The 15,107-nt window shown below is 32.3% G+C and overlaps 1 protein-coding gene and 1 non-coding gene across 2 annotated transcripts; one reads left to right on the forward strand and one right to left on the reverse strand.

The window, feature by feature from the left end:
- Positions 1-942: 942 nt before the first annotated feature.
- On the forward strand, positions 943-8,410 carry zgc:112416 (uncharacterized protein LOC550509 homolog). Its single transcript, XM_059353994.1, has 8 exons — positions 943-957; positions 1,084-1,140; positions 1,964-2,021; positions 4,201-4,274; positions 5,473-5,661; positions 6,225-6,339; positions 7,164-7,291; positions 8,180-8,410. Exons 1-8 carry the CDS (start codon positions 943-945, stop codon positions 8,408-8,410), a joined length of 867 nt encoding a protein of 288 aa, XP_059209977.1.
- A 1,609-nt stretch (positions 8,411-10,019) lies between these two features.
- trnak-uuu (transfer RNA lysine (anticodon UUU)) lies at positions 10,020-10,092 on the reverse strand. The gene has a single exon. It is a non-coding gene; the product is annotated as a tRNA-Lys (tRNA).
- Positions 10,093-15,107: the final 5,015 nt, after the last annotated feature.

Raw genomic sequence — 15,107 nt, forward strand, 5'->3', positions numbered from 1 at the left:
CATACCTCCGGCCACTTTCAATGTTTTGAAAGTGAATGTATGGAGTCTCTCATAGGTATCTATGGAGTCTCTCCCCGGGCGGATGGTTTCTATAGCAACCAAACAGCAACAGTGAGGTTACATGAAGTGTGTTTTACTAAACAGGGTTAGAAGGTTACAACCATTCACATTAGGAAACATTTAGTCAAACCATGAAAGTGTATCTTTGTGTTATGTGTGTATATATATATATATATATATATATATATATATATATATATATATATATATATTATAGCTGCAATCAGAGCTTCATTTATCGAAAAATAATCGATTAAATAATTAATTGTCAACTATTTTGATAATCTAATACTTGGTTTGAGCAGTTTTTTAAAGACAATAAGTCCAAATTCTCTGATTTCAGCTTCTTCAATGTGAATATTTCTGGTTTCTTTCTTCCTTTATGACAATAAACTGAATATCTCTTTGGTTTGTGGACAAAACAAGAGATTTGAGGACGTCATCTTGTGGTTTGGGAAACACTCATTGATATTTTTATACATTTTATTGACCAAACAACTAATCGATTAATCATTTAAATAATCGACAGATTAATCGATAATGAAAATAATGGTATAAACAGAGTTAATTTCTTATTTTAAGCATTCAACATGCTTATTTCTAGATTTAACAATCTTAATTTAAGAAATCTTGGCAACTGTCCATGCAGCAAGATCATTTCCCTCAGATTTACTGTTTTTATCTGGTTTTTAGACACACCTTTTTTGCAGTGTGGTCATAATGTGGTGAGGTTATTTGATGCTGAAAGTCTCGCTCCTTCTTCTCTCTCTCAACATAGAAACCAAGAAGTTATGCAGCTCATAGTGGTAAACAGGTAAACAGGTGTGTCCCATGGCAACTCAAACACACAGGTGCATTCACACCCTGTCTGTGTGACTCCAAATGCCAATGTTTCAGGTAAATTAGATATTAAAATCATATATATTTGCATGTCTGTTTGGATGTTTGTCTAGTATTTCAACCAGTTGTGTTCATTCCGGTGCACAGAAAGTGTAATAATAACATAAAAACTGTATATTCCAGCATGGCAGCTCTATGGTTGATCAGATGACACGACTCAGACTCAAACTGCTGGAGAAGGTCGGTGAGTCCACACTGTAAAGAATTTACTGTGATTTTTTTACAGTAACTTATTGGCAGCAATTAACAAGTAACTAACTGTAATTATTATTTACAGTAGAACTATTGTATTTTTACAGTACTGTTTTTTATACTGTAGAATAAAAAAACAATTAAACACTGTGATTTTAGTTGTGTTTACAGTACTGATTTGTTTACTGTAAGGATAAAAAAACAGTTAAACATTGTGATTTTTAATGGTACTGTATATGGCAATATGGCACAGTAAACAATGCTGTTAATTTGATAATAATTTCATCATTACTTTTTATAGAAATAACTAGTAATTGCAAGTAAAGTTACTCTTTACACTAAAGAAAATAATATGAATACATTTACTGTTTTACAATTGATTTCCATACTATGTTTTGTATGAAAAACTTTAAGTTAATTATTTAAACAGCATTTGTATCGGACTGATTCTGATTAAAATTATGATAAAAATGGAAAAATACAATAGTCTACTTTAATATTCATACTGTCTACTGTGTTTTTTTCTACAGTAATGTTTTAACTACTGAAAGTTTGTTATTGTAAATTATACAGCACTATACTGTAGAAAAATCAAACACAGTGATGAACTGTGAATAAAACACTAAATAACTGTAGATTTCACAGCGATTATTTACAGTTTACAATTTGTTAATGTGGAGAGATACTGCTTGAATTTGCTTTACTTTGGTCATTCAGTGTTCTCAACTGAAATAGACATTTTTTTGACATTATAATTTATTTATATATTACATTTAAATCTTTAAGGAATATTATTTACCTTTATATCTAGAGACTGGAGAACAAAAAGCACGATATGGACGACAGAGCGGAGTCTGCCCAGTCTACAAGTAAGATAACAAATATTTATTGGTGGTGAAGAATTTTAATCTCTGGAAGGCATCAGCTTAACAGAAACATTTATATTCTCCATTATTAACCCTTTAGAGTTTGGGGCTATTTTGTTGGTTTTTGACTCTTTTTCATTCTGCCTGTATTTATCACATAAAAATGTTGACCATGCCATGTTGGTATCATTTTTTCAGCACAACCTCAACTATACCACCTGATCATTATTATTTTAATTTTGACTTACAGGATCAACATTGTGAACACAGAAAACACACCAAAAACACATTTTTTAAAAAAACAAAAAGCACAGGAAAAAAACACAGAAAAAACATTAAAAAACACACATAAAAAATACATAAAAATCACAAAAAACATTAAACACAAAATATTACTTTTTTTGCACACAAATTTATTAGACCACTGGTTTATGCCCCAGTGTCCTAAATTAACAGCATTAGTAATTATCAAAAGCACTTTTTATGTTTCTGTAATGGTTAATAAATCAGTTTGTAGAAGCTCTTTAAGATATATAATTAATTAATATATATATATATATATATATATATATAATTAATGAATATATATATATATATATATATATATATATATATATATATAATTATTATTGTTATCATGACTTAATTAAAAAATAAAATAAATAAACAAAAAAATACTAAAGCACGTTATTGTTTATTGATTAGAATGTCAAATTAAAGTTATTTACACGTATTACTGAACAGAAAAATGAGTTTTAGTGGTTGAATTTGATGCTTGATTAATTTCTGACTTCTCAAATTTGGGTTAAAAAAAAAAGGTGAATTCAGTTTGGTAGTTGCCAAATTAATAATAAAAACCATTTTTAGTTTTAAACAAGCTTTTTAAAGATTTCTTAAACATTTATGATTTCTCGTTTTTTTCTAGTTTTGGTCTAATAAATGTGTTAAGCACTGTATCTGTTTCTATACTGGAGGGAGAAACGTTGTTGCCGTAGGTTGTTTTATGTGGATCAGTCTTAGTGGAGTCACAGGAGAGCTGGGACAAGCAGCTCTATAATATAATATAATATAATATAATATAATATAATATAATATACAGGTAGGAGTAATATGCCCACATGCTCATTCAAACACAGAGGGCAGCTGCTGAGCTGGAAGTGAGCAGATTATGAAATAAATGAATAAAGAGCTTTCACACTGCTGCTCCAATGTCCACTGATTTAATAAAAGCCTGTAGAGGCTGAAATCTGAGCAGAGCTACAACAATATGAACACTGACCTGTGTTACAGCTATTTATTATTCATTTCATCATCTGCTCTCTTTCACAGCACCTGATCTCTCTCTCTTTGGATGTTCATTCAGACTCCTAAAGCTTCCTCTCTTTACTCTAATATCATGTTTCAAGGGAAACAAAAATCATTTTACTTATTTCATTAGTCTGTTTCTTAGTACTCAACTTTCATTAGTGGGCTATATTTACCACAAAGTGTATTTAAAGTATATAATTGTGATATACACTACCGGTCAAAAGTTTTAGAACACACCAACTTTTCCAGTTTTTTATTGAAACTCAAGCAGTTCAAGTCAAATCAACAGCTTGAAAGGGTACGAAGGTAAGTAGTGAACGGCCAGAGGTAAATAAAAAAAGGTAAAATATAATGTACATTTCAGAATTATACAAGTAGGCCTTTTTTCAGGGAACAAGAAATGGGTTAACAACTTAACTCTATGGAGTCTTGGGCTATTTTGTCCATTTTTGAATTCTTTTCATGTCTTTGTAAGTCATTTTGTGTCTTTTTTTGGTCATTTTGTGTCTTTTTTTAGTCATTTTGTGTCTTTTGGTGTCTTTTTTGTCATTTTGTGTCTTTTTTTGTCATTTTGTGTCTTTTTTTTAGTCCTTTAGTCCAACATAAAATGTGATTTTGAATCTTTTTTTTACTTCCAAAACACTATCATGCTCAATAAAGAATTTTAAATGTTGCAAATGTGCATTAATTTCAGAGATCACTGAGACATTAAACTGCATCATTTTCAATTAAATTCTGGAAAAGTTGGTGTGTTCTAAAACTTTTGACCAGTAGTGTATTTTCACTTCACGTCTTGTAAAGTCCCTCCCAGCATCAGATAAATGTTAAACTCGTCACTCTAGTTTTTTAAAGGAACTTGATTTTGTGTGTTCAGGGAGTTTTGACGGCCAGTTGGACCAGCTGCACCGAGCTCTGAGACGGAAACAGGAGCTGCTGCAGAGACTCAGGGTTCGTACAAAATATTCATCTTTATATTCCGAGTAAACATATTTTTCTTTCCTAAAACATGATTTTCTTACATACCTGTATTCAGACTTTAAGACCACAGAACTACACTACAGGCCAAAAGTTTGGAAGCAAAGATAATACAGGCCAAACATTTTCAATCATCTATTCTCAAAGAACTGTTTTTTTTAATAAAACAGTATGAATTCTTTGGATTTTTGGATGTATTTACTGCATGATCAGACTAGTTTCATTGAATTAAACCATTTTTCCTCAATTGACCTTTAGGTAAACAGTGATGTTACCAGACCGATATTGAATAAAAGTAAACAAAAGAGAAGAAGGGCTTAGTTTTAGGGTTGAGAAGATTTGCAAGAGTCACAACTTCAGTGCAAAAGTAAAAAAAAACCTAATTAAATTAACAAACAGTTTGCATTATTCGCTTTAGCTCTTTGGCTTTTGAGAGTTTCCTATAAATAGAAATGAATGCCTCGTATATGCCATGCTGTTGTTAAAGCCAGAGGAGGTTACTTTGATGAAAGCAAAGTCTAAGCAAGAAAACGCCACACTGTAAAAAAGCCAACTTGTATTTTTTGGCCTAAAACAGTGATTTTAGTTGGTAAAACGTGGAAATATAAATTATTGACATTTAGGGCAATAATGTAAGTTAGCACAACAAAGGAAGCCAGTTGTCTGCTCAAAAACAAGTTGGTGAGTTGTTGTTACTTTTATCTTTAAGTTGGGGTTCAAAACAAGGGACAATAGTTCTGCTAACTCTTATTTCTTTGTTGGGAAATGCGGAAAGCCAACTTTCCGAGTTGCACTTCAAGTCTCATTGTGGCTGTGATGTGCTGCCTCCAGCTGGAGTCCACACAAAAATGACAAAAAATCAGAATTCAGAGTTGAGCAAACTGAAAATCAAAACTTAAAATATTTAGTTTAATTGTCCAACTTAAAATTTTATCAAAGTTTGTTGCCTTGAAATTTTGAGTTCACCCAACTTTTATTTTTTTGCAGGGCAAAAACCTGAAAATTATAGTTTAAATGTGTTTTGATAAGTGACTCTTTATATAATAATCATGTTTGTTTTGTTGCAAAGTATAGCAATGAAACTATGATTTTTTTGTAAAAATTTGATCTTGCTTCCAAACCTTTGTCCTGTAGTGTATCATGATGAGATGTGTGTGTTGTGTGTGTGTAGGAGCAGCACATGTTAGAGGACCTGAGCAGACCTCAGACCTGGGGAGGATCTCAGAGACGCTACAGGTCACATTTCTTCTCTGAGCCTCCACCAGTTCAGCTCCACCACCAGGCTGCTGCTGCTGCTCCGTCCTTCCTGCTCCACCCACCTCCTGCACCGCCTCAGCCTCCACGCATCATCCAGCAGACGGTAATTTTGTTTTTCAATTTTTTTTAAAAACATTTTGTGTCTTTTTCGGTAATAATTTGAGACACTCTGCATTAATCTTCTACTCACTGTAATTTTGAGTCATTTTTTTTGTAATTTTGTGTCTTTTTTTGTAATTCTGTGGGGTTTTTTGGGTCATTTTGTGTCTTTTTAAAATAATTCTGTGTCTTTTTTGGGTAATTTTGTGTCTTTTTAAAATAATTCTTTGTCTTTTTTTGGTAATTTTGTGTCTTTTTAAAATAATGTTGTGCCTTTTTAAGTAATTTTGTGAATTTTTTGGGTCATTTTGTGTTTTTTTTGGGTAATTCTGTCTTTTTTTGGTCATTTTGTTTCTTTTTTTTAAGTAAATTTAGTTTTCTTTCTGTCATTTTGTGTCTTTTGGGTCATGTTGTGTCTTTTGGTAATTCTGTGTGTTTTTTGGTCATTTTTAAAGTAATTTAGTGTTTTTTCAGTCATTTTGGAGACCCCTGGTGTAGAGTGTAAAAATAGTGCACATTAAATATGTAAAATTGCCATTATTCCTGTGTCTTTGTGTATCTGGTCAGCTCCCCCAGCAGCCGGCCACCATCATCCAGCAGCTGCCCCAGCAGCAGCCTCTGATCACTCAGATCCCTCCACCTCAACCACAGCCTGCTGCACGATCAGGCAGCATCAAAGAGGGTAAACAACAGCAAATAAATCACTTATCTGAGTCTCCCTGTATTCATACAGTCATGGAAAATAATATTAGACCACCCTTGTTTTCTTCATATTCTTTATTTTCAACATCTGATACAACTAAAGGTACATTTGTTTGGACAAATAGAGGGTTAAGAGCTGATATCTAGACATTTTCCATGGTTTTCTTGATAGTGATTTTAGTTATTAACAAGAAAACCATGTTAAATGTCTAGATATCATCTCTTAAATTAAACTCTTATCAGCTATTTTGTAGTTATTATTGTATTTGTCCAAACAAATGTATCTTTAGTTCTATCAGGCATTAAAATGAACAAGAAATTGAAGAAAACAAGGGTGGTTTAATACTTTTTTCTACTACTGTATTTTTAGTCAATTTGTGTCTTTTTTGCATCTATATTTGTCATTCTGTGTCTTTTGGTCATTTTGTGTCTTTTGTGATCATTTTTACATTTATTTTTGGTCAATTTGTTTCTATTTCGATAATTTTGTGTCAATTTTTGGTTGTTTTTGCAGCTATTTTTTGTCATTTTGTGTCTTTTTTAGCCATTTTTACATCTACAGTCATGGAAACATTCTTGATAATAACCAAAATCATTGGCATCAATAAAACCATGTTAAATGTCTAGATATCAGCTCTTAATTAAACTCTTATCAGCTATTTTTGTTGTTATCATTATATTTGTCCAAACAAATCTTCCTTTAGCTGTACCAGCCATTAAAATGAACAAGACATTTAAGAAAAAGGTGGTCTAATAATTTTTCCATGACTATGTGTTTGTATGTTTGTGTATTTTTTTTGTTAGACATGGTGGAATTGATGCTGATGCAAAATGCGCAGATGCATCAGATCATAATGCACAATATGATGCTGAAAGCTCTGCCTCCAGGAGGGTCCAGTCACTTCACTCCACAAACTACATATCATGGGCAGGTACACACACACACACACACACACACACACACATTCGGGTGTCTAAAAACCAGATAAAACAGTAAATCTGAGGGAAATGATCTTGCTGCATGGACAGATAATTTACCTTGACAAGATTTCTTAAACTAAGATTATTAAATCTAGAAATAAGCATGTTGTAGGTTTAAATTAAATTGTCTGGTCACTCTGCTCGGGCCAGTTCATCGCTGCTTGCAGCTTTAATTGTATCTCTTTTGTACATTTTTCTCCTCCTCAGTGTTTGTTTCTCCTACAATAGTACTTTTTGTACTTTTTTGGTCATTTTGTGACCAACCAAAAGAAGATGTAAAAAGACACAAAATGACCAAAAAGACACAAAAAAACAACAATAAAAGACACAAAAGAGACACAAAAAGATGTAAAATGACCAAAAAAGAAACAAGCCGTAAAATCACAAAAAAGAAACAAAAAGACCAAAAAAAGACACAAAAAAATCACCAAAAAATGACACAAAAAGACGATGTTGAATGCTTAAAATAAGAAATTATCTCCTAAAACAAGATATATTATCTAACTACTTCTAAATCTAAAGTTTTTTTTTTAACTTGATAAGAAACAAATAATCATCAGGTCACTCTGCTCGGGCCAGTTCATCACTGCTGGCAGCTTTAATTTATCTGGTTTTAAGAGTTAATTTCTGATTTTAAGTGTTCAACATGCTTATTTCTAGATTATATAATCTTAATTTAATAAATCTTGTCAAGGTAAATTATCTGTCCATGCAGCAAGATCATTTCCCTCAGATTTAGAGTTTTTATCTTGTTTTTAGACTAAACACCTTTTTTGCAGTGTAACTCTGACCTTTTGTAAAACTGTCATCTCTGTCTATCCACCGATGTGCATCTCTAGGACGGTTACCAGGGGCAACCCCTTTTTGTAAGGCCAGATGTCAAAGCAAGAGGAAGTGCTGTCCATCATCATCATCACTACGGTCCCACAGCTGCAGCACCACAGCTGCCCCCCATCAGCCTCCCCACCTGGCTACCAGGAGGCTCCTCTCTCCCAGCAGGAGCAGCAGGAGGACCTCCTCTCTCCTTTCACCATGCAGCTCCTTACACACTCCCACCACTCAATGTGTGACAGCAGAGCTCTACTTTGTCCATAATATTTCAACCAATTCATTTTACATTTATATTTTTTTTTATAGTGATTTAAGTAGTTAAATAACTTTGTGTGCCTTTTTTGTGTAAAATATTGAAATCACAAAGAACTTTGGGCCATAAAAGGAATAGAATTGTTTTTATTTTACTATTGCTTTTCTGCATTAATTGAACACCCTTCAGTCACAATTTGTCATCTAAGTATTGATTATTGCTATTGTTACATAGGCCTATATATGTTCAGAGAAGTTGTTGCATCCTATTTCATAAGTTTCCTGGCTCTGTCTGATGCAACACTCCCACTTGGAATCTATATGTTTTGGCAAATAAATGTTAACAAAACAAAATAAACATTCCTTGCAATAAGTCATTTTGCAATAAACTCAAATGAGTGGCATTTTTTTGATGGTATGTGACTTTTTTTTTTTGTCAATTTGGCCTTCATTTTTATTTATTTTTTACAAAGTAAGCTATAGCCCAAAAGCAAAAAAAGTTGGGACTGTGTAAAAAGAACCTAAAACAAACAAACAAACAAGGCAAAAAAAACCAAACCCTAGAATTATTCAAATTCATAATTTGGAGCCAATATTTACAAAATGCAAAAGTCAAATAGTTTGAACATTATGTACATTGCATTTGATTGAATATAGGGCGAAATCAGGGTTGTAGTTTGAATGACTTTTTCGGTTGTCCAACTACATTTCTCCCTATGCAGCTTTGCCCCGCCCTAGTTCAACTTGTTTCTTTGTTAGGTAACTTGCAGCAAGGTAGCTTGCAAAGCTATAATGTTTTAAAAATAGCTTCGCCAAATCTGTGAATGGCAGTCAAACAAAAACAGAATACACTAGCTAACTATTATATGATTCTAGATCCAGAAAATTAACTTTGCCATATCTGAATAACATAAATAAGTATGTTTACTTGCTACTGTCTTTGTATTTAACGGTATTTATATCATTTTAACGTTCAAGGATAAACAGTTGAGTCCTTGTCCAACAAAATTCATCCAAGACATGCAGCATAATAACCTATCTGAAACATTTCAGCCAATTTGAATTCTGTTTTTCATCCTACCAAAGTTAAAAAAGAAAAGAAAAATGTGTGTAAGAATCTACGTCCAAACTGGGACTTGAACCCTTGAACCTCGGATTAAACTGACGCTCTACCAACAGTTTGTTTGTGTGCTAAAGGATTCAGATTCCTCTGTTGCAACTGAATCGAAACTGCGTGGCACACCGAAAAAGTTTTTAGAAATAACGCCCTGACTGTATAACACAGACCAAACTAATGAAAACTAAAAACAACCAAAAACGACATAAGCAGACATTGATTGCACATGCAGTAATGAAATCGCATCTACTAAAAAAAGTTGCTTATCCTTGAAATAGTCTTTAATCTACATGAATGGGGCAGTGTTGCGGAGTAGCAAACTCCATTAAAGTTTCTCCGCAAACAGCAGTTGTAGCTTGGACGAAGGAAAAATAAAAATAAAGAAAGAATCGACAGCAGAATAGGGTTTTGAACTCATATTTCCCTATAAAAGACGACGGTTTCTACATAGGAACAGTTGAAATCGGGAAAAATACTATCGCCCGAACAGGGACTTGAACCCTGGACCCTCAGATTAAAAGTCTGATGCTCTACCGACTGAGCTATCCGGGCTCTGACATGCAGGGATTCACGGGTCAAAATAAACACGAAATAGTATAGGAATAAACCACTTTACCTGAATTTTTATGGATTATTAACATTATGTTACACATTTCTCTGCGTCTTTGTAACGTTTTAGAGTCTTGTTGGTAGCTAACATTAGCTAGCTGCCCAAACTAGTAAGCGATTTAGCCGTATGCTAATTTAGGCTAATGGCTAACGTGAATGCTATGCCTGAACCATAGACTGTATAAAACACATGTAAAATAACAGATAAAGCGAATTTAACCCTTTGATGCACAACATATAAACACCTTCTGCACAACATGGTCTAAAGTGACCTGACTAAGTTTTTATATTCTATATCTTTGCAATAAATTAATTTCATCATTCAGTATTGCAGGTTTTCTTCAAATAACAATATTTTTTTTTTATTACTACGCTTCTAATGCACAAGGTCATTTTTGACCCATGTTGTTCATTAGAAGGTGTTTATATGTTGTCACCAATTTAAACCTGTCAAAGAAGACACAAATATTAACTATCCTATTTTGTTAAATTGGTGTTTTTTCCAGTGGAAGTTATTATTTGGTGGCTCTAATAAGTCTCAAATGGTAAAATTTGTGATTTTCCAATGTAATCTGGTGGTTCTAACAACGTTAAAACTTGAAAATAAGTCAAAAATAGTTACACATATACTCAAATTGTTAATTTAGTGGATCACTTTTTGTATCACTATGCTTCTAATGCACAAGGTCTTCTTTTTTTTTACCCATGTGTGTAAACTTGATAATACAAAACTACTTTCTTCATAAAATATGAAAGGAAAAATGGATATAATGATCCGTTGTAATAAAAAAAGAAGATATTCAAACACACAGCCAGCATGAAATAACATGGGGAATGAATGAATGTGAGTCATTTTTGACCCATGTTGAGCATCAAAAGGTTAAAATACAGTTTGCATATTCGGTCACTCATTATCCGCTTTAATTAGTCGTGAAAGTATTTTCTCAGTCCACACAGCACAATAGTCGTTGTCATTGCCTTGTCTTTAATGGATGCATTTACAGCTGTACAAAATGGTATTTTACAGGGTCTATAAAACAGACAACAAAAAAATCCCATCACAACCAGCTTAAATCTAACATTACGACAGTTAAACACCGCGTCTGTAACCACGTTATCAGTGTTACAGTGCTTCTGTATCCCCATCCACAACATTTAACCTTTATTCACAACGTTCAATCATCATGGCACTTCCCTTTGATAAATAAAATCATTCAAAACATATGTATACGGAAACATACACATAAAAACAATCCCAGTTAAGTGACACCCCTCGGCGTTAACGGATTATTAAAGTGCATCATTATTTTTTTGAGAACTGCGGTTTAGTGAGAACATGGAGAAGTCATGCTGTGAATTAGCAAGATGTACTGCAAAAAAACAAGATAAAAACAGTAAATCTGAGGGAAATGATCCATCTGCATGGACAGATAATTTACCTTGACAAGAAAAATTATTATTAAACACTTCTAAATCTAAAGTTTTTTATTTTAGTAAGAAACAAATAATGTGCAGTGCACTCTTTGCAGCTTTAATTTATCTTGCTTTTTGTGTCTTTTTTTTGTGATTTTACGTCTTTTGTGTCTTTTTTGTGTCTTTTTTTGGTCATTTTGTGTCTTTTTACATCTTCTTTTGGTCACAAAATGACCAAAAAAGACACAAAAAAGACACAAAAGACGTAAAATCGCCAAAAAAAGACACAAAAAGCAAGATAAAATAAAGCTGCAAAGAGTGCACTGCAAATTATTTGTTTCTTACTAAAATAAAAAACTTTAGATTTTGTGTCTTTTTACATCTTCTTTTGGTCACAAAATGACCAAAAAAGACAAGAAATGTACAAAAGAGATAAATTAAAGCTGCAAGCAGCGATTAACTGCAAATTATTTGTTTCTTACCAAGATAAAAAAAACTTTAGATTTAGAAGTGTTGCAGTGTGTATTTAATTCTATGATTCAAGGAAATCTCCTTTCTTCTTAAGATAAATAGCCCATAAAGTGTTAGATCATTTATCTAGTTTTAAGAGTTAATTTCTTATTTTTTAAGCATACAACATGCTTATTTCTAGATTTAATAATCTTAATTTAATAAATCTTGTCAAGGTAAATTATCTGTCCATGCAGCAAGATCATTTCCCTCAGATTTACTGTTTTTATCTTATATTTAGACGCACCTTTTTACAGTGTGGTCATGGGACAGTATTGTTATTGTGGGATGAGTTTACACTCTTTAGAGGAATGTATGGATGATGGTCATGCATTTGTGCTTGAGGGGTTTTTTTATGGCACAGAAGTCAATATTACATGCTTAAAACAGCGTTTTTTTTGTTGCTGTGCCCTTTTGCAAGTCTGTTGAAAAATAATAAATGGTAAACAATAAAGATAACCCAGGGTTAAATCAGCTTAAAAAGGTGTTTGTATACAGCATGTCTGGTTAAACATCACAAAATAGTGGCCTTATGTTTTCTAAATCTTAATAATTAAATATTCTGAATGATTGCTGTGAAATAATCTGATGACATTTATTTACACAGTGCATGTGTGCGTGCAGAAAACTGGGCTTCACTGTACAATTTAAACAAGAATCTATGTGTGCAAACTGAGCCAGAGTCTGGAAAAGTTTATGGAAAATTCACATGAGCTTTGTTATGAATTAAATGGAGAAGGAAAAAAAATCCCTACACTGCAAAAAAGGTGTGTCTAAAAAAAAACAAAAAAAAACAGTAAATCTGAGGGAAATGATCTTGCTGCATGGACAGATAATTTACCTTGACAAGATTTATTAAATTAAGATTATTAAATCTAGAAATAAGCATGTTGAACACTTAAAATAAAAAATTAACTCTTAACTCTATGGAGTCTTATAGGGCTATTTTGTCCATTTTTTAATCCTTTTCATGTCTTTTTGTGTCTTTGCAAGTCATTTTGTGTCTTTTTTAGTCCTTTTGTGGGGGGGTTTCAGTCTTTTTGTGTCTTTTTTTGGGGTCATTTTGTGTCTTCTGTGGGTTTTTTTGGTAATTTTGTGTCTTTTTAGTAATTTTGTGTCTTTTTGGTCCTTTTGTGGGTTTTTTTGAGTCATTTTGTGTCTTTTTTTTGTCATTTTGTGTCTTTTTTAGTCCTTTAGTCCAACATAAAATGTGATTTGAAATCTTTTTTTTACTTTCCAAACACTATCATGCTCAATAAAGAATTTAAAATGTTGCAAATGTGACCAAAGGTGTCAAATCTAACATATAAGAGGGTTCCATCCAGTAAATAAATAAATTATCCAACACTTCTAAATCTAAAGACAAGATGTCTTAAATTCATCTTCAGACCCATTTTTATTCCCTGGCTTTTTAACTTTGCGTGAGTTTTGTGGTCCTCTGTGTCTTTTATTTATTTTACTACGTTTACCTACGTCTTTTATTCATCTTATTATGTTTATACGTTTGATTTTATTGTTTTATTTATAGCATTATTTTAGATTTAGGCACTTATATGATTATTTATTGCTGATTGTTATGTGGAAATGTTTGTTTCATTGGTTTTATGATTCTATGTACAGCACTTTGGAGACTTTTTTTGTTGTTTTAATGTGCTATACAAATAAAGTGGATTGGATTGGATAAATTAAGATTATTAAATCTAGAAATAAGCATGTTGGACGCTTAAAATAACAAATTAACTCTTAAAACAAGATAAATTAAAGCTGCAAGCAGTGATGAACTGGCCCGAGCAGAGTGACCTGATGATTATTTGTTTCTTACCAAGATAAAAAAAACCTTAAGATTTAGATAATTTATCTTGTTTTAAGAGTTAATTTCTTCTTTTAAGCGTAAAATATGCTTTTTTGTGTATTTTTTTTGTCTTTTTATGTCAGTTTTTGTCTTTTTTTGTGTCATTTTACAGCAGCGATTTGGTCATTTTGTGTCTTTTTTTGGTAATTTTGTATCTTTTTTTGTGTCATTTTACATATTTTTTTGGTCACGAAATGACGAAATTAAAAGTTTTTTTTATCTTGGTAAGAAACAAATAATCATCAGGTCACTCTGCTCGGGTCAGTTCATCACTGCTGGCAGCTTTAATTTATCTGGTTTTAAGAGTTAATTTCTTATTTTAAGTGTTCAACATGCTTATTTCTAGATTTAATAATCTTAATTGAAGAAATCTTGTCAAGGTAAATTACCTGTCCATGCAGCAAGATCATTTCCCTCAGATTTACTGTTTTTATCTGGTTTTTAGAAACACATTTTTGCAGTGTGCAGACTAAAATGTCAATAAATTAATGTTTTTGATACTGTTTGAGGCTTTCGTTTGTTTTGTGAAGAGGCAGAAGCTGAATTACGGAGCACAGGGTTGGATAGACAGCCTGCTGCCGCTGGGACAATAACAGAGTCATTGTGTATCTTTCTGAAAATAATAATGGTGAATGCTGTTATTGTTAGAGAGACACCAACATTCTTCACATTTCACCTCTCAGGCCATCTGACTTGTAAAAAAGGGAAACAAAACAGCACAGTTAGGATTATTGTGACCATATTTTGAGCAAATTGTTGTTAGTTTTCCTACAGCGACAGCAGCAAAAAGATTCCTCCAGCTGTTTGTTGTTTACATCCCAGCAACACATGAACTTTCAGTGTGTAATCTGTTGTTCACTGCAAAAAGGTGTTTAGTCTAAAAACAAGATAAAACAGTAAATCTGAGGGAAATGATCTTGCTGCATGGACAGATAATTTACCTTGACAAGATTTATTAAATGAAGATTATTAAATCTAGAAATAAACATGTTGAACACTTAAAATAATAAAATTTTCTTGGGCTATTTTGTCCATTTTTGAATCCTTTTCATGTCTTTTCGTGTCTTTGCAAGTCATTTTGTGTCTTTTTTGATCATTTATGTCTTTTTGTGTCTTTTTTGTGTCATTTTTTGTTCATTTTGTGTCTTTTTTTGGTCATTGTGTGTCTTTTTTAGTTTTTTTG

Source organism: Centropristis striata, chromosome 16, assembly GCF_030273125.1.
Source record: "Centropristis striata isolate RG_2023a ecotype Rhode Island chromosome 16, C.striata_1.0, whole genome shotgun sequence".
NCBI classification, from domain to species: Eukaryota; Metazoa; Chordata; class Actinopteri; order Perciformes; family Serranidae; genus Centropristis; species Centropristis striata.